General features: G+C 37.1%; 1 protein-coding gene across 3 annotated transcripts; it reads left to right on the forward strand.

Annotated features, from left to right (window-relative positions):
• The first annotated feature begins 794 nt into the window (after nt 1-794).
• LOC127790058 (uncharacterized) lies at nt 795-27,317 on the forward strand. Of its 3 annotated transcripts, none has more exons than XM_052319330.1 (17): nt 795-1,091; nt 1,163-1,329; nt 1,815-1,913; nt 2,016-2,107; nt 9,444-9,544; nt 10,717-10,807; nt 12,031-12,089; nt 12,206-12,326; nt 17,080-17,148; nt 18,492-18,544; nt 18,654-18,762; nt 21,643-21,813; nt 21,911-22,069; nt 22,947-23,039; nt 25,157-25,339; nt 25,872-26,083; nt 26,558-27,317. In XM_052319330.1, the coding sequence occupies exons 2-17, from the start codon at nt 1,191-1,193 to the stop codon at nt 26,940-26,942; spliced, it is 2,136 nt and encodes a 711-aa protein (XP_052175290.1). In that variant the 5' UTR covers nt 795-1,091; nt 1,163-1,190; the 3' UTR covers nt 26,943-27,317. The 3 variants fall into 3 exon arrangements, with proteins under 3 accessions (XP_052175290.1, XP_052175292.1, XP_052175291.1); XM_052319332.1 differs by having other exon boundaries at nt 795-1,049; nt 1,146-1,329; XM_052319331.1 differs by having other exon boundaries at nt 795-1,329.
• Nucleotides 27,318-27,616: the final 299 nt, after the last annotated feature.

The raw sequence follows: 27,616 nt of genomic DNA on the forward strand, positions 1-27,616 counted from the left end.
TATATTAGGTGTGGTCAAATTATAGGTATTTTTATTTAAGAAAATGCATAATGTCTAGTAAATCTTATACAATGATTTTTTATTAAAATAATATTAATTTTCTTTGATTTTTTATATAATTCATGTTAGTTTAAAAGTTTTACCAAAACAATATCCCATAGTATTTAAGTTTTGGTTGAAAGAGACTTACCTACATACACCTATCATTCTAATTGGTAGGTCTCTTTTAAGTTTTTCCACTAACATTTAACAAAAGTTTTGACATAAAGACCTTTTGTTATTTTACTTATAAAAATTAATGCATTCTAAACTTATTAATTAGAATTAGATCAACAGAATTCTATCAAAATTCTCGAATGGTATTTTAGTAAAAATTATAAAAATTGATACTAACAGTATAAATAATAAAGAATGATACTAATCTAACGAAACATTCTTATGTAAAAATTATTACATTCATAATATTGCATTGCCATAACCACCATTGCCTTAGCGAGTCTTGTGCAACAGACTTGAGTAAATTTACCACTTACTTACAGTAATATTTTTGTCTTTGATTTTTTTTTTTGTAAAAAATTAGTACATTTTAGATATACAGCTGAAATAACAGTGACAGGTCTCTCTCATGCTGCACCGAATCCGTCCGATTCAATTTTAGTTAAAATCACAGATGCTAATTGTATAAAAAAATAAAAAATAAATTGCTAACTTAATTAATATAAGGGGGGATCCGGTCCTTCTCTGTTCGTCCAATCCAAGTGCCCGCTCCGGAAACATGCATATATATAATAATTCCTAAACATTACAGCCGGGTTGAAAACATAAGACATCGGTGGTTGTCGCCGCCATCAAAACATCGCTGCCCTTACCCGTGGCTGGTCCTCACGCCGCCATCGACAAAATCGCTCATTGCCGAAAGCTCTTACTTCCTCCTCCTCTTCCCCGACCAGTGTTCTTCCAGACCTATGACCGGATTCCGTCGTCACCTTCTTTAGTTTCGATATTCACTGCTCTAAAACCTAAAATTAAGTTCGCCCGGCTGGGTGCAGGTCGGGGTTTAGTTTCTTTCTGACAGCGGACAGGAGCCCTAGGTATAAATACTAACCGGATTCTCTCTCTCTCTCTCTCTCTCTCTTAAATATCAGTGTGATTGGTGGTGTAGCTGAGGAAGCAATAGTTATCGTCAAAGCATGGCGAACCAGGGGCAGGGAGGGAACCTCAAGTCGATCTCCATAAATGGAGTAAAGATGTATACTGTTACTTCCCAGCACCGGTCCTTGCCCACTTGGATTTCCTCCAAGAAGCGGAGAGGCCTTCGCGGAGACAAAGGTAGTACTCCTACCGTTTACGCTTTTTCACTTTTTGCATTAAATTGTCTTGCTCCTAGCCATGTAATTAGGAGTTCTAGTTACTGGTTCGTTCAAAACCCTTGTAACTTCATATCATATTGATCCTATAGATCCCTTGTTTGAACTCAGTTAAAAATATGCGTAGCTATGGTATTTACTGATCCCTGATTTTCTATTTTCTAGTTTCTTTTTGACTTTTTACCCCCTTTGAAGCCGCCAATTCAGATGTAGAATGTTAAGAGTACTATATTGGTCAACATTTTATTTTGGACTCAATAAAGATGATGTTGCAAAATAGAGCTAGACATTTCAGGAATTTGGATATTTTAGCATAGTTTGACACCATTATGTGGTTTCTGAGCTACTCAAGAGTGTCGATTCAAGTAGTCTGACGTGAAAAATAGATCATACTTCTTTTTGTTATTCTCTCATTTATGACTTTTTATCTACTGTATTTGTTTACAGGTTATATGCAAAGGGTGGAATTAGTTCAGGATTTGAGGTTTGAAACAGCAACAACCAGAATCAAGGCAACTCCTGATGGAGAGTATCTTATTGCATCAGGTGCTGGGAGGTTATAATATACAGGATATTTTGGATGTTTTTGTGTAAAATTTTTGGCTATTCTGTTTTTGTCCATTAGGCCTATTTTATTTTTGATTCCAGGTATTTATCCGCCACAAGTCAAAGTTTATGAATTGAGGGAACTATCTTTAAAGTTTGAAAGGAACTTAGTGTCTGAGATAATTAACTTTCAGGTAATTCTTTTGTGCAGTATGCATATGTATGACTTGCTGTTCTCTAGTTTGCGGAATTCATTTAGTGACCAATACAAGATAATTGCTATATATAATCTACTCAGATCGTGGGGTTAATCCTACATTGAGATGGAGACAGGGATGGGTTCCTCCAAGCAGGTGCAGGATAGGGTGCCCTTTGATCCTGTACTGAGCCCCTTGCCTGCTAATACTTATTATTTTGTGACTGTTGTTTTTGATTTTGGTCTAATTGCTTAATGATGAAGTACATTGCTTATTGCCATGACAATTTTAATCCACTTTTTGGCCTTTCCATACTCTCTCCGATACACAAATGATAAACATTGTTTTGTCTTTTGTGTGCCCTGGCATTATTTGATGGATCATAACATTCTATTTGGTAGAAAGGTGATGCTAGGTTTAGGTAATTAGGCGCTTAATTGCTAAAAGAGAATCCAACTTGTTTTTCCAGGCACAGTTGGTTCTGGACACTAGGATGACATTTCTTTCAATCTTTGACAGCGTAGCTTTATCTTTGGCATAAATTATGCCTGTTAACAATGCTGTCTTTGGAGATAAATTTGTTCTGAAACCTGAAGGTTCTAATGAGTTTGTTCCTTCAATTAAGGTGCATATGTATGTCATAACCTAGGGTTGGGCTAGGGTTTAGAAAGGAAATTGAGAAGAATACGAGAGAGAGAGAGAGAGAGAGAGAGAGGTCTGAATTCAATATATCATTTCACAATAATACCATTCTCTACATACTCTAGCCTAATCATAGGCTGTCTAGCTAAAGGGTACAATAGTAAAGCAACAAAGTACAACACCTAGCAAATACATGTAATCTACTATTACTAATATGCCCTTGTGAATGTGACAATTTCCCCCTCCTTGAGAGGGTTCTTGTCCGCAAGAACTTACAATGATTGGCCACTGTTATTCATCTTATCCTAGCTTTCTCTATCTATTTCATTCTTCTTCTAGGCTTTTTCCTCTTTCCTTTTACGTTCCTGTTCTCTTGCTCTTCCTCTTCTGGGACCAGCACCAGAAACTAGTCTGCTCCAGCTGAAATGACAACAAGACTTTCATATTGCTCAAGATCAAACATATTCATAACAACAGTGAGATATGTCATCTTGACGCCTAATTTAACCAAAGTCATGGACTCCTCAGCCCTCTTCGAAGACAAGAGCAAGGGAGTAGTATACCTAGAACCTTCATTCTCAGGACCAGGCCTCTCAAGGTTCCATTCCTGAATATTAGCTGGTTCTTAAGATATTGGACTAGGCACTTGGGGTACTGCAATGGACTTTGCTTCCTCTATCAATTCATCAAATAATTCCTCTTTTTTTCTCCTATTAGCTCTCAATAGGCACATCTTGATTTATTAGCTCTTCTTCTGGTTTATTGTCAATTGTAATCGAATTCATTTCAATAAATTTCTTTCCCAGTGGAGCCTTAATAACGTCTCTGGTAGCTACCATTCCTTCTTTGTCATCCTGAATTGTCTGCTCTAATTCAGGTCTTTCCTCAACTGCAGTAGAAAAATTCCAAACAGACAAACTGCCTTTCAAAAATTTTCTTTTTAAGGAATCAAAATATTCATTGGGAAAACATTTAGCTAGAATACTAACTTGGAACTTCTGTGAAAACAGAATTAGTAAATCATCCAGCTTGTGTTTGAGGTTAATGAGTTGATTGCGTCCTTCTTGGATTTCTTTTCTTGTTGCAACGCATTCTTCCCGAGTCCTTTTTTGAGTGCGGCCCATTCTTCTTGATGGTAGCTTGCCTCCACCTGAATCTGTCCTAATCTTGAAGGTCGCCTGCAAATCACTTGACTCACAACTGAGGACCAATCGAAAACTAACCACTAAGAAGCGTCGAGAAGCAACAACCGAGTATCGTCCGGAATTAATAGTCGAGGAGCGTTGGAAATTATTGTTGAGAATCAACCTATATGTATCCTCAGAGTTCGTTGGAATTAGTTGGCTCTACTTGGCTGCTTTGCTTCTCCTTCAATTTCGAGCCACAATTGTATCCGCCTTGATTTGATACTGTTTTTGAGATCGACTCTGATTTGCCTTCCTAACACTAGCTTCTCGAGAGTTCGATTGGCTCTCATTGCAACTCCCTATGAATTGCTTATTCTTAGTTTTGCTGACTCGCCTTTATCACATGCAGTGACCTAGATCCAATCGCTATGGAACAACAACCGAAATTCACCTGGATCTTCTTCGTGACTCACTGTTGAGAATCAACCTCTTGCCTCGCCTTCACAATTCTAACTGAGAAGTGATTGAAAATTGCCTGGTTTGGCATCATTGGGTTTGCTACTCTAATCGATTACGATCTATCTTTGATGAAGTTGGATCGGAATTTGTACAAAGAATCACTGGAAATGACAACCAAGAATCGTTGGCTCTGATACCAAATGTCACATCCTAGGATTGGGCTAGGGTATAGAAAGGAAATTGAGAAGAATATAAGAGAGAGAGAGAGAGGGGTTTGAATTTAATATATCATTTCACAATTATATCATTCTCTACATACTCTTATCTTATTTATAGGTACAATAGTACAATAGCAAAGTACAACACTGTCATGACCCCAAGGATAGTTTAGTAAATTTAATAATAGGAGTTGGCATGCAATATACAATAATTGTAATTTCTTTCCTTTTTTTTTTTTTTTTTTTTTTCTGTTATAGGGCTTTGTCCTATTCTATAGGCAGTTAGGCTAGTTGTTATATTGTACATGGGAGCATGTAGGAGGTTGTTAGGCTCTATATAAGCCACAACTGAGGTTTGAAGGATTATGCCTAAATTGATTGAATGAATATTCTCATTTTTCTCTCTAGAATTCTCTCTCAATCTCTCTCCAATTTCCCTCTCTTCTCTTGTTTCCTCCTAAATCTTCTTCTCTATACTGTTCTCCTTTAATTCGCTCCCTCAATTCCTTCTAATTCCTCTTAACCTATCATGAACCCTAGGTTCGTGACAATTAGTATCAGAGCCATCGTTCTTCAGTGGCTTTCTTTGTTGATTCTCAAAATTAGAAGGCGACTATGGAATCCAGTAGCAGCAGGCAAGTGCAGGCGGTTTAGGCCAACCCCTTGACTCTAGCGAAAGATTGCGGAACCGATCGAGTGCAATAGGTGTTTCCGAAAGCGGCTGTAGAATTGATCAAATAATTGAGTTGATCAATTACAGAGGTATGAGCTTCAAGGGAAGCGAATCCAACAGTCATTGGCAGTAGGTTTGGGAAGAAGCGGTGACTAAATTCGGAATTGAACTCGGATTCGAAAGGCAAAGTGGAGCAAAGCAAGCTTTGGCTCAGAATTGAAGACAATGCAGGTCAAGGGAGTTCTGACAGTGACTTCGCGCAGATCGTAGCGGAGTCAGTGGTTCTGTGGCCCTTGGACGACGATTGGGTGAAGAACGAGGGCACTGATGCTGGCGAAAAAGGAAGTCATGATTGAATTAGAGCCTTGAGCGATTCAAGAATTCGGGAGAAATTCCAATCAGAGGTAGGTGATTAGGCAAAACTTGAGGAAGGAAGCGTTGATGCATCACTGGCAAGAGGTTCGGGACTGGAAGTGATCGCAGGTAGAGCGAAACTGAAGGAAGTAGACGAGAGGTTGATACATCACTAATTGGGTCCGAAGCTTTCCATTAGAGAGCACGAGTTTGACCGAACTTAAGGAACAATCGAACATCGGCGAGTGCGATTCAGTCTAGAGAAATTTTCAACTGAGTTAATCGAGTAGTTTCTTAGTCGCCAACTCCTTCTACTTGATTTAATCGAGTCCAGAATTGAAGGCGAAGCAGACCCATATCTTGGCAGGTTCCATTTGAGGCAGATTAAGTCTAAGCGACTTCTTGAAGCAGTGGGTGAGGTGGCACTCATTAGCCGTAAGCCACAGAAGTCGATTATGGGTTGCCAATTGCTTTGAGGAGATTGATTACCCAACAGATCTAGGCGACCTCGATGAATTAATTATTCCAAAGATTGGTGGATTCGACAGAATTCGAAATTTTAGCAAGTGACCCTCGGGAACAGTCATTAGACCCTTGGGTTAGCAAAACGTGCGAGGAATTTGGTTGTATGATACGAGAGTAGTTGCAGGAGTTTGCTAGGATACTGACCAAGAAGTATCACTACAACTTTCCCGCTGAATTCTTTGAGAAATCGAGAAGAAACATTTCAAATGACCAACCACTAGAAGATGATTGATTCAAACAAGCAATCATCAAAATTCAATTATTGTAACAGAGGATTCTTAGAGAATGAAGCTGTGGAGAGCGAGCTTTTGAAATATTCTAGTGAGCAAAAAGAAGAATGTGTTGTTGAAGTGGAGGAGAAAAATGTTGAGAGTGAGCTTTGAGAATATTCCGAGGAACAGAAAGAAGATGTGGCTGAATTACGGACAAGGGAAGATGGTTTGTTTGTTGGGGAACCTCCATATGAGGACATTAAGGGTATGGATTTCTTGGAATTTGAGCAGCCAGAATTGACAATTTTGAGTGGTCATGTTGAAAGGAAGACGATTAATGTGCTACATTCACATTTTCGAGTAGAAATTAAGTCAGCTAATGATCCATCCAAGATTGAATCCATCTTTCCTTTGCCTCTTACAAATTTCTTTCAGGTGAAGGACTTGCTTAGAGACAAGCACCTTCTACAGTTTCGGTCTGCTATTCCATCAAACACTCACAGATTTGAACCTAAAGTCATTGAGGTTGATCATGTTGCTTCTATTAAAGTTCTGAGCCAAATTATGCTTGGGATGGATCTTGGAAACCTAAGAACAAAGAAGAAGAGACCTAGGAGGAGAAAGAAAAAAAGAGGAATGAAACAGATGGAGAAGGCTGGAATTGGGTGAAGAGCCATGGCTACTTGCTGTAAGTTCTTGGGGACAAGAACTTTCTTAAGGAGGGGGTAATTATCATGACCCCAAGGATAGTTTAGTAAATATAATAGTAGGAGTTGGCATGCAATATACAATAATTGTAATTTTTTTTTTTTTTTTTTTGTTTTTTTGTTATAGGGCTTTGTCCTATTCTATAGGCAGTTAGGCTAGTTGTTATATTTCACATGGGAGTATGTGTAAGGCTGTTAGGCTCTATCTTGGAAGGATTATGCTTAAATTGATTGAGTGAATATTCTCATTTTTTTCTCTAGAATTCTTTCTCAATCTCCCTCTAATTTCCCTATCTTTCTCTCGTTTCTCCCTAAATCTTCTTCTCTATACTATTCTCCCTTAATTCCCCCCCTCAATTCCTTCCAATTCCTCTTTTAAACGATCACGAACCCTAGGTTCGTGACAATATATTATGGTCTACTACAGGATATGGGACTTGTCCCCACATTGGAAGTTCAGGCTCCTAGTGTGGGGTTTATAATCTTTTGGGCACCCTCCCCTTAGCAGTTAGTTTTTGAGGGTGAGTTCTACCCGAGGGTTGGAACAATGGTATCAGAGTCGGCCCCATGGCTCCCAGTTCAAGCGAGCAGCGACAGAGGTGACGCAGGCATTGCAGTGTTCGCCCGGGACTAGCAATGGCTAGTGCACAACTTGCTGTCATGGGCGCCGAGTTGTGGGGCGTGGTGGTATGTTATGGTCCACTGCAGGGTATGAGACTCGTCCCACATTGGAAGTTCTAGCTCCTAGTGTGGGGTTTATAACCTCTTGGGCACCCTCCCCTTAACAGTTAGGTTTTGAGGGTGAGTTCTACCTCTACCTGAGGGTTGTAACAAACACCTAGCAAATACATGTAATCTACTATTATTAATATGCCATTGGGATTTCTTTTATATATGTATATGAGTTTTGAGAAACTTCCTACCTTCTTGTTTAGTTGTTCTCGACTCATTTTATTCCTTTTCCTGTTAAATGTTTCCATTTCCCTATTTTCTTTTTATGTGAGTTCTATATGCACAGATAGATTTAGAAGGATGAGATATTGTAGTCAATGACAACAACAATATATATGAAACCTTTATGCCATTTTATGAGTCGGTTAAGGCCCTTATCACTAATATCACATCTGTATTCTACTAAGTTTTTCTTGGTATTTCTCTACCTCTTTTACTAATACTTGTGCCATTTCATCTGCTCTTTATATGATTTTCAATTTTTTTTTTTATATTGGACTCAACTATCTTAATCATGCCTCACACATCTTATATTCAATAGGAGCACAAATAACCTTATTTCTAATTTTGCCTTTTTTGGTATGGTTGTGTAGATCTATCTTAATGTCCACATCTCTGTTATGATGATATTTTGCACATGTTAGTGCTTTATTGTCCTACATTTTGTGCCATACAACAAATGTGGTCTTATAATTTTCTTATAAAATTTGCTTTTTAGATTTAATGAAATCTTACAAATCCCATAAAACATTGAATGCACCTTTTTCATTTTAACTATCTTGCCTTGATTTTATGGGTAATATCCTCATCAATCTCATCTTTTTCAATGATTGATCCAAGATATATGAATTGATCTTTTCTTCATATGAATTGATCTTTTAGTGTTCCTATATCATCAACACTTAATTTTTTTTTTAAAAATTTACATTCCTTCTATTTGATTTTCACTCAACTCAAAACCTTTAGATTCTAAAATGCCCTCTATATCTTGGACTTAGTATTCATGTCTTCTTTTGTCCCGTCCACCATCACACACAGTCATTGAAATAACATGCACTATGACATGCGTTCATGTCCTCTTTTGTGTCATCCACCATCACACCATCATACAGATAGCATTCATCATGGAACCTTGGCCTGGACATGGCAAATAGGTTCTTCTATTACTAGGGCAAATAGGTGATGGTGTAATACAGATCATTGTAATTGGGAAACCCTCAGTATCTCCTCCACATCAGTGAAATAAAACACATCAAAGCAAAGACCTGCCTTGTAATTCTCTTATGGAGGCAGACAGATACTACTTATAGAAGATTAAAATACATTCTTCTAGTAGCCAAGAAACCAGGCTCTTCTTTGTCTGTTGCAAGGGTAGGCTCCTGACTAAAAGTTAGTAGCAATTTGACCCCATGTGATTTTTTGGTTGTAGAATTTGTTGCAGTTTATACTTGTGTCTAGAATACATTTCAAACTTAACTTTAACCGGTCAGGTTGCTAGAAAAGATATAGTTTATTTGCATATTATTTAATGCCTATAATGTTTAGAAAAACTAAGGAATTATTACTTTCACAGGTGTTCGCTGATGGCAACTCCAAAAGCTCTAGTTTATTTTATTTGTGTATCTTTTTTCAATACTTATCCTGTTTCAACAATGCTAACTAAGCAAATTGTTACCTTAAAAAGGTGTTGGCAGATGATTACTCAAAGATTGCATTTCTATGTGCTGATCGTTCTGTTTGTCTGCATGCAAAATATGGGAGTCACTACAGTTTGCGGATTCCAAGGTTGTTCTTTTTCTCCTTTTTCTATGTATATATTTTCATTTTTTTCCTGCTTATCTTTTTGACTGGTCAAGTATACTGTTATCCTTTTCCATGTTCTTACTATCAAATAAAATTGCTTTGAACTCATAAATCAAGGATAAAAGAGGAAACACTATATTTAATTTAATATTGGCAATTTTATCAATTATTTTTGAATTTTATACAATGGGCCTAGAACTGAAAGTCCATGCAATGCTAATATTAAAGTGTATTTTATTTCCTTCCTTGTCTAGAAGATGGCTTAATGTTCTCAACCAGGCAAAATCTATGTTCCTTGGGATGCAGATTGTATGTTATTTGAAGTGGAAATCGGGATGTGGTATGAAACATTAGTGAATTTTTGGAGTTGCGTTGACAAGCGTCTTATGTTAAAGTGCTTTGGAATTAAAATTTTCTAGAAATTAGACATCCAATAAAATAATTATGTATGGCCTATTTTCCCTCTAACTTGACCATGTAAAAGCTTGTTTCTTATAGTTGATTGTCAATTATTTTACATTTTCTGGTGCGGCAACTCCACTCTCCCTAGATTATAATCTATTGCTTTTGTTATTTAATTCGTATGCAAATTAAAATAAAAAATTCTGGGATTGGTTTGTGAAGTCTTTTTCTATATAAAGGAAGACAAAAAGTATAATTGAAAAAAGGACATGGATCTGCATAACTGCTGGCTCAAAATTATTAATTCATTTAAATAAAACAGACGCAACCAAAACAGGTAACTTTCCCTCTTTTTATATTAAAATGATATTGGATATAATTTGTCATATAGGTGGTATCATAATTGGTTTGTGGAATTATTCTGACCTTTGATTTCTTCCCCCGTGTGGATTCTCTCCTTTTGGTTTCTTACCTCTGCTCTCTCCTTCCCTGGTTTCTTGTTCAGCAGATCTCTCTCTTATTCTCTGTCCTACTTTTTCGTATTTATTCCTCTTTTTTTAAAACTCTTGAACTGAGTGCTTTTGAGAAAAGGAATCACCTGTTTGGTATTGTTAGCAACTTGGCATTTACTTGAACTGGTTGAGTGGTTGTTGGTAACTCATGAGGGTGTGTTTTAACCATTGTATCCATATATCCATTTTAAGAGTATGCTTACCATTCTTTTTTGATTGTTTTCTTCTTCTTCTAAACAGGATGGGAAGGGATATTGCATATGATTGCTGGTCATGTGACTTGATTTGTGCTGCCTCTTCGCCAGATTTGTACAGGATAAATTTAGAACAGGTTTTCAGCCTAACTAATTCATCTTATAGTGGTCCCGAATCTGTTAGTATGATTATTCTCATCTGTATTGGCATCTTATAGGAGAACTCTTTTGAGAAGAAAATCTCTTTCATTGCATAGAATGTGATTGCATTTAGAATACCAGAACTAACTGGATATATCACAATTTGAATGAGCATGCTTTCCATGATTCTTAAGATAATTTTCTGTGTGTTTGGAATGAGGACTGGCAGAAACATCCATGCTTAGGGACCTATAGTCACTATTGTTTTAGAGGCAAATCATTTATTGATTTCCCTAGATGGTAATTGCCTTCTATTGACTTAGCAGTGGCTGTCATCTTCTGTACTTCAATCAATGTTTGCTCTTCTCCAACTACCAATTGTGGGCATTTAGGCATTTTTTGTTCTTATTTGCCAACTGACGGAATTATGTGTACTTCTGAAGCTATAATAGATAAAACTCTTACTCAAGTTAGCTGTTTATTTTGTTGGCTCTTAAAAGATTAAGGGGGAACAGGTTAAACATTCTGAACAGTAATCTTTGAACAAGTAGAGGAAGAGCTAAATTATTGTTGTTTTAATCATTGCCTTAATGTTTTTTAGATATAATTTTAATTGTTAATCACTAGCAATTTAACAATGTAGTCTTGGCCCTTCAGAAAAACTTGGTTTTTATGTGGATGTGCTACAACCTTGCACAAGGAGGAGGGGGAGATAACAAAAGAATAGAAATTAAATGGAGTAAATAAAGATATTGGAATTCTTATTGTCAAGCAAAAATATCGAAAGCTTGGCACTTTCAAACTTCTCCCATTTCTCTCGCCTCACAAACACTAAAACACAAGAATTTACAAGCCAAGGTTCTTTTCCATCTTATATTTTCTTTCAACTTTGATAAGTTCAGGGACTTCTTCATAGTTTGAGGTAATTTGGCATAATTTCTGTGTTAATGCTTCGGCAAAACATATTCCGTGAGCAATCTCTCGCTCTTAACCAGGAGGAAAGTGAGAATTCTTTTATCTTTTGTTGTATGTATGTGCTACAGATTTATTAGAATTTTCTTCTATTGTTTATTCAAATTTTCAGATTCTAATCTGAATCATTTTTGGGCTTGTTAATCTTCATTCCTCCATTATTTGCATGGGAACATTCAAAGTTCGTCTATGTATTAGATTCGTTTTGCTTATGTACAATCACCTTTCAAGAATATTTTCTTCCCAGGGACGTTTTCTCTCCTCACTGAACACGCAGTCCTCTGCACTGAATGTAGTGACTCGAAGGTTCGTGAAACTTGTACATTATGTTGTATTGGTCTATAAGTCAGCAGTTTGTTTGCTTTGAGTTTGGCAATTGCTTCCCAGTTTAAGAGAAGATAATTTCCCCCCCTCAAATTCAGCAAACTGCATGGCTTAGTTGCTTGTGGCGGTGATGATGGTGCTGTGGAATGCTTTGACATGAGAGTGAGATCTTCAGTTGGTCGGATAAATGCTGTTGCACCTGCTGGTGATATTGACCAGGTAGCTTCTCTGTTTTGTGTATGTTGATTTTGAGTAAATCTTACTGATGCTTATTGAAATGGGCAAAAGATTTCACTTGAGAAGGTGTTTTCTCAAAGTGGAGCTTGATAACAAACTCAATGGAATTTGTTTTGAGTAAGAGACAAAAATTAAATATATAGAACTCTACAAGGTATGGCTTTGGACAATAAAGCAAATAACTACATACAAGTCTAAGTATGTAAAACTCTATAAAGCTAACACTCCCTTTCAAGTAGGCACGTAAACATCATTTATGCCTAGCTTGGTATAGATGTAGTCAAGTTGTGGAAATGATGCCTTTGTTAGAAGATTAACCAACTGGTCATTTGAGCTAACAATTGAGGTATTAATTTCTCTAGAAATCAACTTCTGTCTCACAAAGTGACAGTCTATCACTATGTGTTTAGTTCACTTATGAAAAAACTAGATTAAAAGCAATATGAAGGGCTACTTGATTATCACAAATAAGTTGAATAGGCCTTGGATCTCCAAATCTCAACTCTTTAATCAGTTGCTTGAGTCAAACCAACTCACATGTGGCTAAAGCCATGGCCTGATACTTTGCTTTTTTGTTAGAACTAGCTATAACATTTTGGTTCTTACTCTTCCAAGATACTAAATTACCTCCAATTAAGACACAATAGCTTGAGGTAGAGTGTCTATTTGGAGGACAACTAACCTGAAGCATGCCAATGACCATCACAAGAGGTGTCCAAGAACTAACTCACTACACTAACAACAAAGGAGATGTCAGGTCATGTAATGGTGAGGTAATTAAACTTCCCAACCAATCTCCTATATGGCTAAGGATCCTCTAATGGCTCCTCTTGTCTCGGTATAATAGTATCTATAGGTCGGGAATGAAGCATACTAGTCTCCTTCAAAATATCCAAGGCATAGTTCCACTGAGAAATGTACACACCATGTACAGATTGAGATACTATACCTCAATGCCAAGGAAATATTATAAATTTCCCAAATCTTTGGTCTAACAATGAGAGTGAAAATGAGTCTTCAATAGCCCAAATACCAATCTCTTCTTCACTTGTAATAACAATATCATCTGCATACATTACCAAGAATATTACTCCACTAGTAGAATGCTGATAAACCACAAAATGATCAACTTCACTTCTAGTCAAACCAAAGGACTGGATGACATAATTGAAGCAACTAAACCAGCATTGGGGAGACAATTTTGGACCATATAAGGATTTTCTTGGGTAACATACCAATCTAGACTCCCCTTGAGCAATGAACCTAGGTGGTTGCTCCATATAGACCTCCTTCTGAAGGTCTCCATGAAGAAAAACATTATTGATATCCAATTGATAAAGAGGCCATTGCTGAATAACTGCTATAGCAAGAAAGACATGAGTATAAGCAATCTTAGCCATTGGAGAGAATGTATCACCATAATTGAGGCTAAAAACTTGAGTATAGTCTTTCGCAACAAATCAAACTTTTAGACTAAGCTTTTAGACGATCAATAGTGCCATATGGATTAAACTTAACAGTAAACACCCATTAGCAACCAGTAGTAGACTTTCTCAGAGGGAGAGGCACTAAATCCCATGTTGCGTTAGGTAGTAAGGCAGACGTAAGGTAGACATCTCCTCCTCCATAGCATTGCACCACCTAGGGTGAGAGAGATCTTGTGTGTCGGTCTTTGGCATAGAAATAGAAGAAAGAGAAAAGACAAAAAGCATAATAAATTGGTGACAAATGATGATAACTCACAAATGTATAAATGGGATGAGGATTTTGAGTGGAATGCGTATCACGGGGAACAAGAGAATGGACAAAACTAAAGGGAGACTGAAGAATGACACCATTTGGAGAAAGATCATCATTTGCAAGAGGTGGTGGTAGAGGTACTATAGGAGGCTCAGATAGTGGCTTAGACTGATGTTTATAAGTTTGAAAAGGAGCAGGGCTTAGAATGATGTTTATAAGTTTGAAGAGGAGCAAGAACAAGGATTGGGACTAGAGAAGGAAAAGATGGGATAGGAAGAACTTCATGAGAGGAGTAAGAGACATCAGATGAAGAAGAGAAAAATGGGGTAGACTCAAAAAGGTGACATCAGAAGAGAACAAGTTGATCCAAAAACACGAGTGGCGATAGGATAGATGGGATCACAAGGAAAAAGTAGAGAATGGGAATGACCCCATTCAACATGGAGAATGACATATGGTTGATCAAATAACTAGAGGTGAGAAAAGTAGCATCCTAAAAAGGAAACATGAACATGCATGTGAAGAAGAAGTGCCCGAGCAGTCTCAATGAGATGACGATTTTTAGGTTCTACCATGTCGTTTTGTTGCAAGGTATAAGGGCAAGAGAAACTGATGAACAATACCCTGAGATGAGAGAAAAGCCTAAAATGTAGTAAAACAATATTTCATAGCATTATCACTTCAAAGAATTCAAATTGGACAACCAAATTGAGTAGGATTTTCATTATAGAAAGAAGTGAACAAAAATTGCAATTCAATACTATCTTTCATTAAGTAAAGCCAAGTACAATGAGAATGATCATCAACGAATGTAATAAAATAGGGCAAACCTTGTTTAGGGTGTACAGATCAAAAGGAGCATCAACTTGTTTATTAAGACGACTCTAGTAAGAAGTATGAACATGTTTTCCTGATTGACAGACTTGCATTCTAGAAGCTATAGGAGAAGATGCCTGGTAATAGAAGCTATAGGAGAAGATGCTTGCTGAATCGCTTGTAACTAACGATGCTCTGATAACACCCCAACAGAGATTGTTTTTGTAAGAGTCGGTCTCTCAATATGAGAAGAAGTATGAGGTACCACTAATTACACTTTTGCACCCTCAAGAACTATAACATTTGCCTTAGGAGGCTGACTGTGGAATGCATAACACGTATCCTTATAATGACCAAGGCAACGATAGTAGTTATAATAGGGTTGCTTACCACCTTAGCCATGGCCAACACCCCTACCACGACCACCTCTAGATCTAATCTCGGAAGAAGATCCATGAGTTTGAGAGGCAAGTATGGATTGTTCTCCAATTGAAACATCAGAAAAAGTCTTATGTGCTACATTGAATTTGAGCAAACACCTCTTCCATAGTAGGTGTAGTTGGACTACTCAAAATTTGGGTACAAACACCCTCTATATCGGCCCCAAGACTTTCTAGGGTAAGCACCATAAATAATGTCATTTTGTTTCTTTTGCTCCGTAAGATTACTTGTAATAGGGAGCATTGCATTAATTTGCCACATCAGACTAAATATGACCCGAGCAGGTAGCCACATTTGAATCTCCTTGTCCCTTCTGAAGATTGAACACATTACTAATGATATTGTATAAGTGTACAATATCATTAGTATACAACTATTGAGCATGGGACCGAATGCCAAAATAGTTCTCATAGACATGAAATAAAGGGATTAAATCAACATCTATTGACTGCCACCACAATGTAACCAATTGTGCATCTACGAGATCCCATACAATCCTTTCAAATTCAGTGGTATTAGATAGCTTCATAGTTAGATGGTCACTCACACCGTTTCCTTGAAACCACATGCCAACGAAGGCTGACCATGATAAGTAGGTCTTGCCATTCAATTTTTCAGTGGGAATAGCAGGAATACCAGAAAATGACAGCACAATCATAGGAACATTTGCAGGTGAAGACGAACTTGCCACTCTAGGATTTGATGCACCAGCATTGGACGATCCCATACCTCACAAATTGAGACCACGACTTACTGAGGCAAATTTGAAGGTTGCAGGTGGAGAAGAGGCGAAATGGAGGTCACAAGTTGCAGATCTAAAAATCGTAGATTTGAAGATCACAAATCTAGTCGTTGGGTCGTTAGATGACAGAGAAAAGGTTACCGGATAGGTTGTCGCAGATTCAATTGTCAGATGGGTCGTTAAATTTGGTTGTTGGATGGGTCATCGTCGTAGATGGGTGTTGACGTTGCTGATCTAGTTGTTGGAGCAGATCTGGTTGCTAGATGGATGTCGCAACTGATGGTGGTGACAGCAGAGAGAGAAGCACGACAGAGAGAAGTGCAAGTTGGTCACCAGTGGTGGATGGTCGCAATTGACAGCGAGAGAGAGAGAGAGAGAGGGAGAGAGAACAACACGCAATTGACCGGAGAGAAATGGGTGACTGGCAGTGGATAGCAGCAATGATGGGAGGTGGCTGGCTAAGGATTAGGGTTAGGGTTTTTGTAGCATTGAAGGCTCTGATACGATGTTTTGAGTAGGAGAGAAAAAATGTTCATTTTTTTATTCATGTGTTAGGTATATATACAGCTCTATGAGGTACAAATTAGGAAAGCAAAGCAAATAACTATTTACAAAGCTAAGTATGTACAAATCTATAAAGCTAACAGAATTGAATGTCTTCTTAAATGTTGTTAGTATGGACCATCTACCGTGCCCTTTCATGCCTTTTATGTCTTTCATGCTGAAGTTAAACCAATGGCCTTACCATAGTATTGTGCTTCACTTATTTTAAATCTCCTTTTGAGTTCTAGTATCATTTTGTTCCTCTGTAATTTTGAAGAAAAGAACAATATAGGAAGATGGAAGTCCTTTTATTTTTTAGATATCCCATGTTATTCTTGAGCAGGGTGATTTGTAGTTTTCAATTTATGATGTTATCTAGGTGAGTTCTCCCCCCCCCCCCCCCCCCCCAAGGGAATATCCTTAAGCTCTCTAACAATATTCATTTGTTTCTAGGAAGTTACAGCTATCGAGTTTGATGGAGATGAAGGTTACCTTATGGCTGTTGGAAGTAGTGCTGGAAAGGTATGATTAAAATATCAATTTGCAATGGATTGTAACTGGCTATATATATACATGTATCAAATTCTGTGTTATTCCATGAAGATTGCTAGATATCTATATTCCCGTTATAAAAGTGAGAATAGAATGTTGCTATATGTCTGCACTACACTACATGTATAGAAGTTCCAATATGTTCATACTCTTCATATGCATTTGCCACACATGGCTTTATCTATCTTTTTTTTTTGTGTGTGTGTGTGTGGAAAGTTTTCTTTTCATATGCCACCAGCAAGAATAGCTGATAGTGGTACAGCATTGCTCCAACTTTCTGCTACAAATTTATTTATCACTCATTGGTGAGTGCATATTCAACATGCTGGTTGGTCTTCTGATGAGATATGGAGGATATGGGCTTTGTCATGCTGGTTTGCCTTCTAGTCACAAAAGTAGAAACAATTATTTTTCTTTATTTATACGTATTTTTAAAAAAAATAAATTCCACTTTTAGCTGAGTTAGTTCCCTTTCACAAATGTCAGGATTACCTGTAATATCACTTGTTTGTGTTGGTCACAGAAAAAAACCTGAACTAACTCGATTGCCTTCCTTTCTAGCATGACCTAAATGCTAGATCTCCTTCCAGGTCCTATTTTCTAGAGGACCTCAATACTCCTTACTTCTTCTGACACTCTCTGGAACACCATAAAGCAGCTGGATTTTTTTTTTCCTGCTCATAATCCTTGTGTTTGATGCTACTTATCATCAAGAACAAAGGATTGAATCCTTTGGTGGGTCCCAGAAGTCTAGCCCGAGTGCCCAACTCTCACAATAGTGTTGACCATCACTGATGGGGTACAGATGAGTGGGCTAAACCCTTCACTACATTCACTCTCACCTGCAGTGAATGCTCCAACTCTTCCAACTGGCCCCCAAACCTTGACTCAGACTTCCTCTTCCTCTTCCTCTTAGCTCTACCGTCAAACCTGGAAAATCAAAGCCTCAGCATGTTCTAGGAGCACTCCCTGAAGAACAATCACCCTATGGTTTCCGTCCACTCGTATTTGATGTACAATCAATCACAAAATTATGCCCTCCGAAATTCATTTAACTGCCAACACTAAAGATGATTCAAGAGACCAGGATCCTGATCTTCTAATAGACTAGTTAGAAAGGTAGAGTAAAATATCTCATAATTTGGATTTGTCAAGAAAAATATTGAAATTTGCATTATCGTCCTTGCATAGAACAATACTTTGTTCTGTGGAACTCATTCATATCGTGGCTTTCCTTTCTTTGAAACAAATTTAATGTTTTTGTTTTGTGTTTCGACTTCACTAATCACTAATATGTAATTTTCTATATATAGGTACTGATTTATGACTTGCGGTCTTCATATCCAGTGCGTGTGAAGGATCATATGTAAGTTCTCTAGTAGGTGGCTGACATTTATAATGCAATGATGATTAACATTTATCTTAATGTCTAATGTTAATGTGCTGGTTCTTGCTCTTTGTAATTTTGTTTACAGGTATGGCAGCCCAATTTTAAACATCAAATGGCATCAAACTCTTAACTCCAACCAACGAAAGCTAATCACTACTGATAATCATATTGTCAGGATTTGGGACCCTGAGACGGTAAGTACTATCAACTTTCAAATGTGAGATAATTTTATTGATGCAGGAGCATAAGGACCAGCCAATAAATATCTTCCTAGCATCTTATTACTTATGGTTTATAATTTAGTCAAGTCCTAGTGGTTGCTTTGTCCTAGACTGATAGGGTCTTCTAGCTGGACTTGTGTTGGAAATTGCTTTGAGCATTTTGAGATTTGTAGTCTTATCTTTGGAAGTTGTCTAGTTCTTTTATTGCAAGGAAGTACAGGATTCGTGTTTGTAAGGTTATCTATCGTGGAAGAAAATGACAGATCAGTTTTTGGTGGCTAAAAAAATATACTTGGCAAGTGTTCTTGCTGGGAGTGAGAGTTTCCTCCTAAATTATCAAGCTTGTCGGTTGGTAGTGTTGAGTGATATCCGTGAGTTGAGTGACTTTGGTCGTCCCTGGTTGAGTGGCCTCTGAGGTTAAGCATCTGGCCTGCCTCAAGTGCTCCTCAAAACCCCTAATTATTTATGTTTCAGTCACATGCATAAGATTTTAAAGCGTGGGCAAACCTGGACACTTTTCTGTATTTATATTAATATTTAGTATTTACACTTGAGCATCGAATTTTTGTTATATGAATTAATCTCACTCGAGCTTCCCCCAAAGCCTTCAGTTAATTTGCAGTTTGCTATTTTGATTTTACACGAGTCATCTTTTTTACATTAAATAAAATATTTTCCCAAATAAAGTGTATTTGTTTAGTTGTCTCATAAAATACTGAGTTGAAAGCAATATGAACACAGAACACCTGCCTTATTATCACATGTTAACTCCATGGATTGTGAATGCTATTTTAGAATGTGTTAACCAAACTATCTAGCTGTACATGCCATATGTACTTGACATTATGTCAAGCTAGCACCATCTGTCTTCTACTGTTCCGGGGTACAAAATCACCAAACAAAATATATGTATACATATCATATTTTTTACAGTGATCTTGTCTAACTTGCATCTTCTGGTCATGATTCTAATATGGTAGACTGCACCTAGGTGCACCCTTAAGAGAACTGAGGATACATGTTAGAGTCATGCTACATGTACATCATTTTTGTACATCTTGGGCTACACAAGGTGTATCAATGACAAAAATACCCTGCGCCTCAGAGGGATATTTTTGTCATTGATACACCTTTGTGTAGCCCAAGGTGTACACAAAGGTGTACCAATAGCATTTTCCTACATGTTATTGCATTCCAGGGACCTTTATGAGGTGAGTCAAGGACACTAACATATGTTGTAACTTATATATATAAAATATGATCTTTATCAAGGACAAGGACTTTGATAGTATGCAATATTGAAGAGTGGAGAAAAAATTGGATCCACTATGACTGCTGTCTTCACTTATTTGCTATATATACTATTGAATATTAACACTTGATAACCAATGCATCTTGACTAGGTGCAAAAGTATCTGAATACACTGCCAATGATGTGTCATACTGTCATATTTGCAGAATTGTCTTTGGTACATTTGTAAATTTCTGGTTATGATTGCACTGGTGAAATGATTTAAAGTTTTAAGCTTTTGAGGATTGCAATTATGGTTATTCTAATTAAGTGGAACTAATTTATTTTCCTTCCTCGGTTCAAAAATATTATATCTGGCATTCTGTTGTTTGCCTGATGAGACTCCTACATAAAGTAGTTAAACAAGCTTCCCAGCTTTATCAAATCTTCATAACTGATACTGTGCTTAATGCTACAAATCCTTTATGTTGTTTGTTAGTTAAAATAAATTTGTTTGTCCATGAATTCACTTTCTTATTTCTGGATATGTTTTCATGTTATTGGTAATTGAAGAATTTAATGTTCAAAAAGAATTGTCTGCTAGAAACTCAAATATTGTAAGTTAGCTTTGTTTTTTTCACCTTAAATTGTTAGTTTTAAGTTCATCCAAAGACAGACTGGCTTAATATGATATCAGGCAAATAATGTGTTACCCCTTCCCAACTGTTTACCTTTTGCATTACATGGTTGTTGACAAATAAACCCTTTTTTTTTGTTTTGGGGGGGGGGGGGGGGGGGGGGTGAGAAATTTTATGCAAAGCTCTATGTGACCTTTGAGTTTCCCCAAGACTGAAACAGAAGGCAATATTGGTATATTCCTCATCACAGGTGCATTTTCTACATAATGCCTTAAAATTGGTAATTATTGAAGATAATGGACTTGATTTGTTTATATAATAACCATGTGATACGGTAGAAGTTCTCCAGGATAACAAACAGAAGTTGATGTATTTGTTTCTATTGTATGGTGGTTTCCCCTTTCTACAGCAACATGCGAAGCCATTATCCCATATGTGGGGTCAGCTACATGAATTTTTTCTCTTCAGTCATTTCTATTTATGGCCATATCTTTTGTAAGACCCTTATAATTAATGTAAAACCTAGGTGTCTCCTACTAGGTTTTTCTAGGTCTTTCTCTACCTCTTTTGCTAGTTCCATTTCATTCACTCATGATTGCCCCCCCCCCCCCCCCCCCAAAAAAAAAAAAACCGCACCCTCCTTTTTTTTTTTTTTTTATATTTTCCTGTAAAATAGAAGGGGGGGGGGGGGGGGGCAATGCAGGTTTTATAACCCTCTAGAACAGGAAAGCAACAAATAGATGACTGGTATGAATGCCAGCTAATTTTTGTGGATCTTAAAGTTGATGGGTGTCTTGGCTATTCAAATGGCATTTTAGTTTTGTTGACTGAAAGTGATATTGCTACTGTCTTCCACTGTTTCCCAATTAATGTAATCTCCACAGTGTTTCATAGCTGTTTCTGTTGGCCATTGTTGATCCTAGTTTTTGCATATTCAAAGAAAATGATAACTTCCAGAGATTTTGATTATCTTAACATTCCCAGGGAGAAGGCATGACCAGCATCGAGCCAACAGCTGGAACGATAAATGATATTTGTATCTTTGATGGAACCGGCTTGGCATTATTGGCACTGGACTGCAGCCAGATACCTTCTTACTTCATACCTGCCCTTGGACCTGCTCCAAAGTGGTGCTCTTACCTGGAAAATTTGACGGTGTGGATATTATGATTTGTTTTTATCTTTTGTCTTAGGATCATTTCTACTGAACCTTTATTTCTAGTGGTATTTTAACTTTTCTGTTTCTCTGTAGGAAGAGATGGAGGAGGATGCACAAACAACTATATATGATGATTTCAAATTTTTAACGAAAGAAGATCTTGAGAGGCTGGGCTTGACTAATTTTATTGGTACCAATCTTCTAAGGGCCTACATGCATGGCTTCTTTGTTGATTACAAATTGTATAAAAAGGTAATGGTCCTCATTCTAGTTGAGTTAACATAGTAGTGATCCAATTTTGCATTTTAGGGAAATAGAAATTAAATTTGTATTCTTGGCCCTTTAATGGAAGTTTCCCTTTTTTTTCCTCTTATTTTCATATATTCTCATGTTAATCAGAAATGCTTACCAGTTTAATAATGTTTGTCACAGAGATACTATTTGTTGAATTGTTAACCGCCATTTTAACTAAAAGCTTGGGTTGTTAAAAGAGGGTTAACTTTATCTTTTATATTATTATTTTACTCTCAACACAACCTCTTGTGTGGTTAAACTTTATTGCATGATTGGTCCAAACATGTGTAACTATTTAAATATTAGGTCAGTGATGAGGTTTGAATTCAGGATCTTTGCCTGTTTTGATATCATGTTGTGTTAATCACTATCTCATCTAAAAGTTTAAACTATTACATAAAGAGTAAAGGTGATCTTTTATATTATTCTCTCCCTCAACACAATTCATTAAAGAATGTGGAATAATCTAATTAAGCTTAGAGCTAAAATAAAAGAATGAACTATCTCATAGCATCATATTGCTGTTACTTGATAAAGCCATAATGTAGGTAAATTTATGCACCGATGAGAAATATTTCCTCATATGTTTTGATGACTTTGACGTAGCTAATTTCCTACTTATAGTTCTATTAAAACTTTGTATCCTGATGCATAATATTTTTCTTGATAGTTTGTATAATAGATTACTTTTAGATAGATGGAACAAATGATCATGTAATGTATTCTGGGAATTTTTATGGAGTAAGAAGGCATCATATGACGTACATCTTTGCTGGAGTAGTCTAGGGTGAATTTTCCTTTTGAAGTGTATTTGTTTCTTTGTCTACTTCTCCAGGCACAAGCATTGGCAGATCCATTTGCCTATGATGCATATATAGAAAGGCGGAAACAGGAGAAAATGGAGGCTGAACGTGCTTCTCGAATTACGGTTAGTTCTTGCATCATTAGTAGTTTTTGTTTCAGCTCTTTTCCCTGCCCTCCTCTCCCTCTTTGTGTTTTGTTCTTGGCTGTCTTGTTTGTGCTGTGTGCATGTTTTGGTTAAACTAGTGTTATACTAACACTTTGTCCACGTTATTTACTTTGTCATACACTTTTGTTGTGGAAAGGTAAAATTAGCATTGCAAAATTATACCATTATTCTTCTTTATTTATTTCATCAAATGTTCCCTTTACACAATGTGGCAAATCATTTTCCTACTGTGGTTATCATTTCCCTCACCAGAAGGGATGGGGTTGGGTAAGTGAAGCAAGAAACTTTGTAATCCATGTTGTGCTGTTTTTTGCAATTAGACCTAGCTTCCATTGTCAAATGCATTAGCAAAAGATAAGTTCTCTTGTTTGGTTGGGGTGACCTAGTGGCAGAGGCAGAAACCCCAAAAGTCAAGAGAGTCCTCCAAAAGAGATTGCTAAAGCTGCAGCCATGTTACTTCCTTATCCTAGATACCATGAAACTCTAGTGTTATTTTATGTTCTGAAGCTCTTTTATGAGGTTCTTTTTCACTGAATTTTTTATTAATATTTTTCTATATACTCCCCACTGCTGGTGTTTAAGATTGGTATTAAAGAACCAAAAAGAAATAACCTACTGTTGATGATAGTTAGTATTGGTAATGCAGCAGCTGTTTTCAAGAAAGAAGAAAAAGAGTCTTTCAACTTATAAACCATAATGGAATGTTTATACTGACCTCTGAAGTAATGCATTGCTGTTCTTCCAAATTCCTGTTGCGTATGGAGTGAAGTTGTTCTATCACACCATTACATAAAACCTGGCAATTAAGTTTACTGTAAATTTGATAGCTTCAAAATGGTTTTTCACTTTGATGTCTGGCCTTTTTGGTTGGAAAATGTGTTTGGGGCAATTCATTAGAGTTTTGGGTGGATATGGTATAACCTACTGCTCACAGATTGGGTTTCTGTCTGGCATTGTTGGATGCCAAAATATCACTCTTTTAGCAATTGACTGCATCAAAATTGGTCAAGTGCTAAACTCAATTGCTGCATCAGGGATCATACATCTCCGTTTAGCAAAAAACTGTGCATTTCCTAGTATTCCTACATAGATAGCATGTTAACTTCTCCTTATAGAAGATATGGCCATGGACAAGAGATGATTGGTGAGCTAGAATTCATCTACCTAACCCCACCAAGTGGGATTAAAGCATGATATGTTGTTTAACTTTTTGTGGCAAAATATAAGTTTATAAAGCAAAACATTGAAGTGCTGGATGGACTAGAGGAAATGGCTTTTGTGTATATTGGAGAACTGTGCTGCAGTAGCTGGTTACCATACTAGTCAATTCCTTTGAAACCTGCTACGGTAAAGATAATTTCACCAAAATATTGACTTAGGAAATCAAAGTGTTTTCTTTTGAACTCAACTTTATGCAGTGGAGTTCTTGAAACTCCAGCTGATTATACAAATGGTTCCTTCTACATACAATGATGTTGTAAATTCAAGTGCTAATACTTACAGAAAAAAAATATATCAGAGGTCCTATTGTTTTGCAATATAAGGTTTTTTTTTTTTTTTTTTTGGGGGGGGGGGGGGGTGTGAATTCAGGTCCTATTGGATTGGGAATATAACTGTTTGAAGGATCTTGTCTTGGGGGGGGAAATTAACTATTTGAACGGTGCAGTTTTCCTTTTTGCATAACATGGAAAGCAAATGATAATAATAATGATAAAAGATGAAATTTCCATACTTCATCCTCTATCCCTGTGATTTTGTCATCAAATGAGCAATGATCAGAAGTTACAATTCTTTCTTTCATTTCTTTTTCTTTCTAAATTTGTGGACAGAATAATGAGAATGAATTTTTCCCTGTTTGTTTGCAATAGCATCTGTTTGCCTTCACAGGGAAGTTGTAGTTTTTCGTGTGTGTGTGTGTGTGTCTAATCTGCAGCGCTGGTCAGTAAAACAGTGAGATGTGTTGGAAGACCATCCATTTACTCCTTCCTTTTCTTGTTACATGGCTCATGTGATACAAATATCTCTATATTGTTATTTTCGATCATTAATTCTTCTATGCACTTGTCCTCTTGCAGGTTAAGAGAAAACTACCAAAGGTTAACCGCGTTCTTGCAGCTCGTCTTCTTGAAAATGAAGAAGCTGAAAATGAAAAGATGGATGATGATAATGCTGATGCTAAGAAAGCATCAAAGAAGAAGAAAGGACTCAGCAGTGAGGTTATGAAAGATGAACGTTTTGCTGCTATGTTTGAAAATAAGGTACTGCAACTTGGTTGGTTAGATTATTTTTATATGCTATTAATTGTTTCAACCAGATGGTGTATATTTATTTAACACTTTTATTTTTCTTTCCACTAGTTTCTTGAAGCCATTAGAAAATGACATTGAGCATAACTTGAAAAATGAAACTGTAGATGCTAAAGACCTGAAAAGGGTGATCTTTCTAATGTCCATGGGGGTGTGTAGAAGAATTGTTGGAGACACTGGTGTTATACCACATTTAATTACATTGTATCTACAGTGGAAATATTTTTCTATTTTTTAAATTTATGCTTTTTAACCTCTTCCAGCAGAGGGATGCAAGTGTGTGAACTAAAATCCAAAGCCTTGTGAACATGGTTGGTTTTAGTATGTTATGTAGGCAATCATAAATTAGTCTGTCATTGTAATGATGATTACAGAAAGTGCAATCTTGTATTGGTGTCTGACCTTTTTCTTCTGCTTCGCCAAGTTAAAAATTATGACCTTCCTGATTGTCTTTTTTTTATCGTGCCTATTCTTTCTGGTTCAGGATTTCGAAGTTGATGAATTCTCTCGAGAGTATCTGGCGTTGCACCCAATGGCTGCCAATAAGCAGACTTCCTTGGTTGAGGAGCATTTTGAGCCTGTCTTGGGAGATCAGGACCAGAATTCTAGCGATGCTGATGCATCAGAAGTTTCCCAGTCATCAGAAGATGATCACCCTGACAAAAGCACATCTAGAAAGAAATCGCAATTTCCAAGGTGAATTTTCTAGCCTGTTTTATATGGAGTAAAATGGTAATGAATGGGCCCGTCAGGGAGTTATGTTTGAACATGCATGCACATGTTAAATGACTCTAGCAAACTTTGCCATCAGGATCCAATATATCAAACCTTGTTAATGGTGGAAAACATTGAGACACTGCAGATATACTGCTGATGAGGCCAAACTAATTGCCTATTTTATGCAGAGTTTACGTAGTATTAACAGGTCTAATTAGGGTGGTCAATTTGAAACCATAAAAGCAATTACAACGCTTATAAGGCTCTCATTGTCTTTCACTTTTTCGTTTTATCTCCCTTGTTTCCTTGAAAGACAAGTATCATGCAAGTTACATTTGTTCAACTGTAAGGCACCCTTGTTTCCTTGAAAGACAAGTATCATGCAAGTTACATTTGTTTAACTGTAAGGCAAATATGTTCTCATCAAACATAATTCTTCGACAAATTCTGCAGATTGTATGAAGTTAAGGATGAGCGACATGCAGAAGCATTTTTTAACCGTCTCTCACTTGCAAAGGAGGATTCCCTCCCATTGGGTGAGAGGGTGGCAGCTCTGGCTGACGGGCAACGGGCTTCACGTTCTCTGAATGACGTCAAAATGGGAGCAGGAGGATCACGAGAGATTACCTTCATCTCTAGAAGCTCAGCGAAGTACCAAGAAGACAAAGAGGACAAGGAGGAACGACTCGAAAGGAGGGGAGTGCAATCATTAGGGATGAACCAAGATGGATCAAGACTTGGAGGTCGGGGAAGAGGACGAAGTCATGGAAGGGGCAGGGGCAGGGGCAGGAGCAGGGGCAGAGGAAGAGGAAGAGGAAGAGGAAGAGGCAGACGATGAAGTAATGAAGGAACTGAAATCTATATTAATATCTACACGAGATATGACCTTTTGTTTTGAAGACAAGGAACGCCTCCTCCCATTCATAAGAGGGCTTAGTTGGGATATTGCCTGGTATGTGCAATATTTAACTTTTAAGTCAGGAGTTTTACGGCCTTCAGTCCAAGAATACAAGAGGTATTGGAGGCTGCTTCAACTCTTCCCCTTCTCAGTAATATGCCGCGAAGGCAATTTTTGTCTTAGTGAGATCTTAGCATATAGGCCGCCCTTTTGAGATTCTTGAGAAACAAGTCCAATAGTGGACTAAAATTTTGTGAGATTTGATTACACTGACCCAGAATATAAATCAATTATATGTAGTGTGGATTTAACTTACACGATCACTAATTAGTTGATTGGCACGACTTTATAGTTGCGGAATGCTCAGAATTCATGGATGGCAGTAAATGGTTAAGCCTCAAATATACATTTGAGGCAGAAACATGTTAAACCGCCTCATGTTATCATCAGGTTTTACCTTTTGGGCTGCATTTGTCACTAAGTTTTTTCCGTTTTCTTTCGTCCTCCTTTATGCTCAAAGAGTATACTTTGCAAGGTTGCTAATCCTCCTTTCATCGTGTGAGGTTTCCATCTCTTAATTTCTCAATAAAATCTTGATCTCATGAGAGATTTTC

The sequence above is a fragment of the Diospyros lotus genome, chromosome 14 (genome assembly GCF_014633365.1).
Source record: "Diospyros lotus cultivar Yz01 chromosome 14, ASM1463336v1, whole genome shotgun sequence".
In the NCBI taxonomy this organism is placed as follows: Eukaryota; Viridiplantae; Streptophyta; class Magnoliopsida; order Ericales; family Ebenaceae; genus Diospyros; species Diospyros lotus.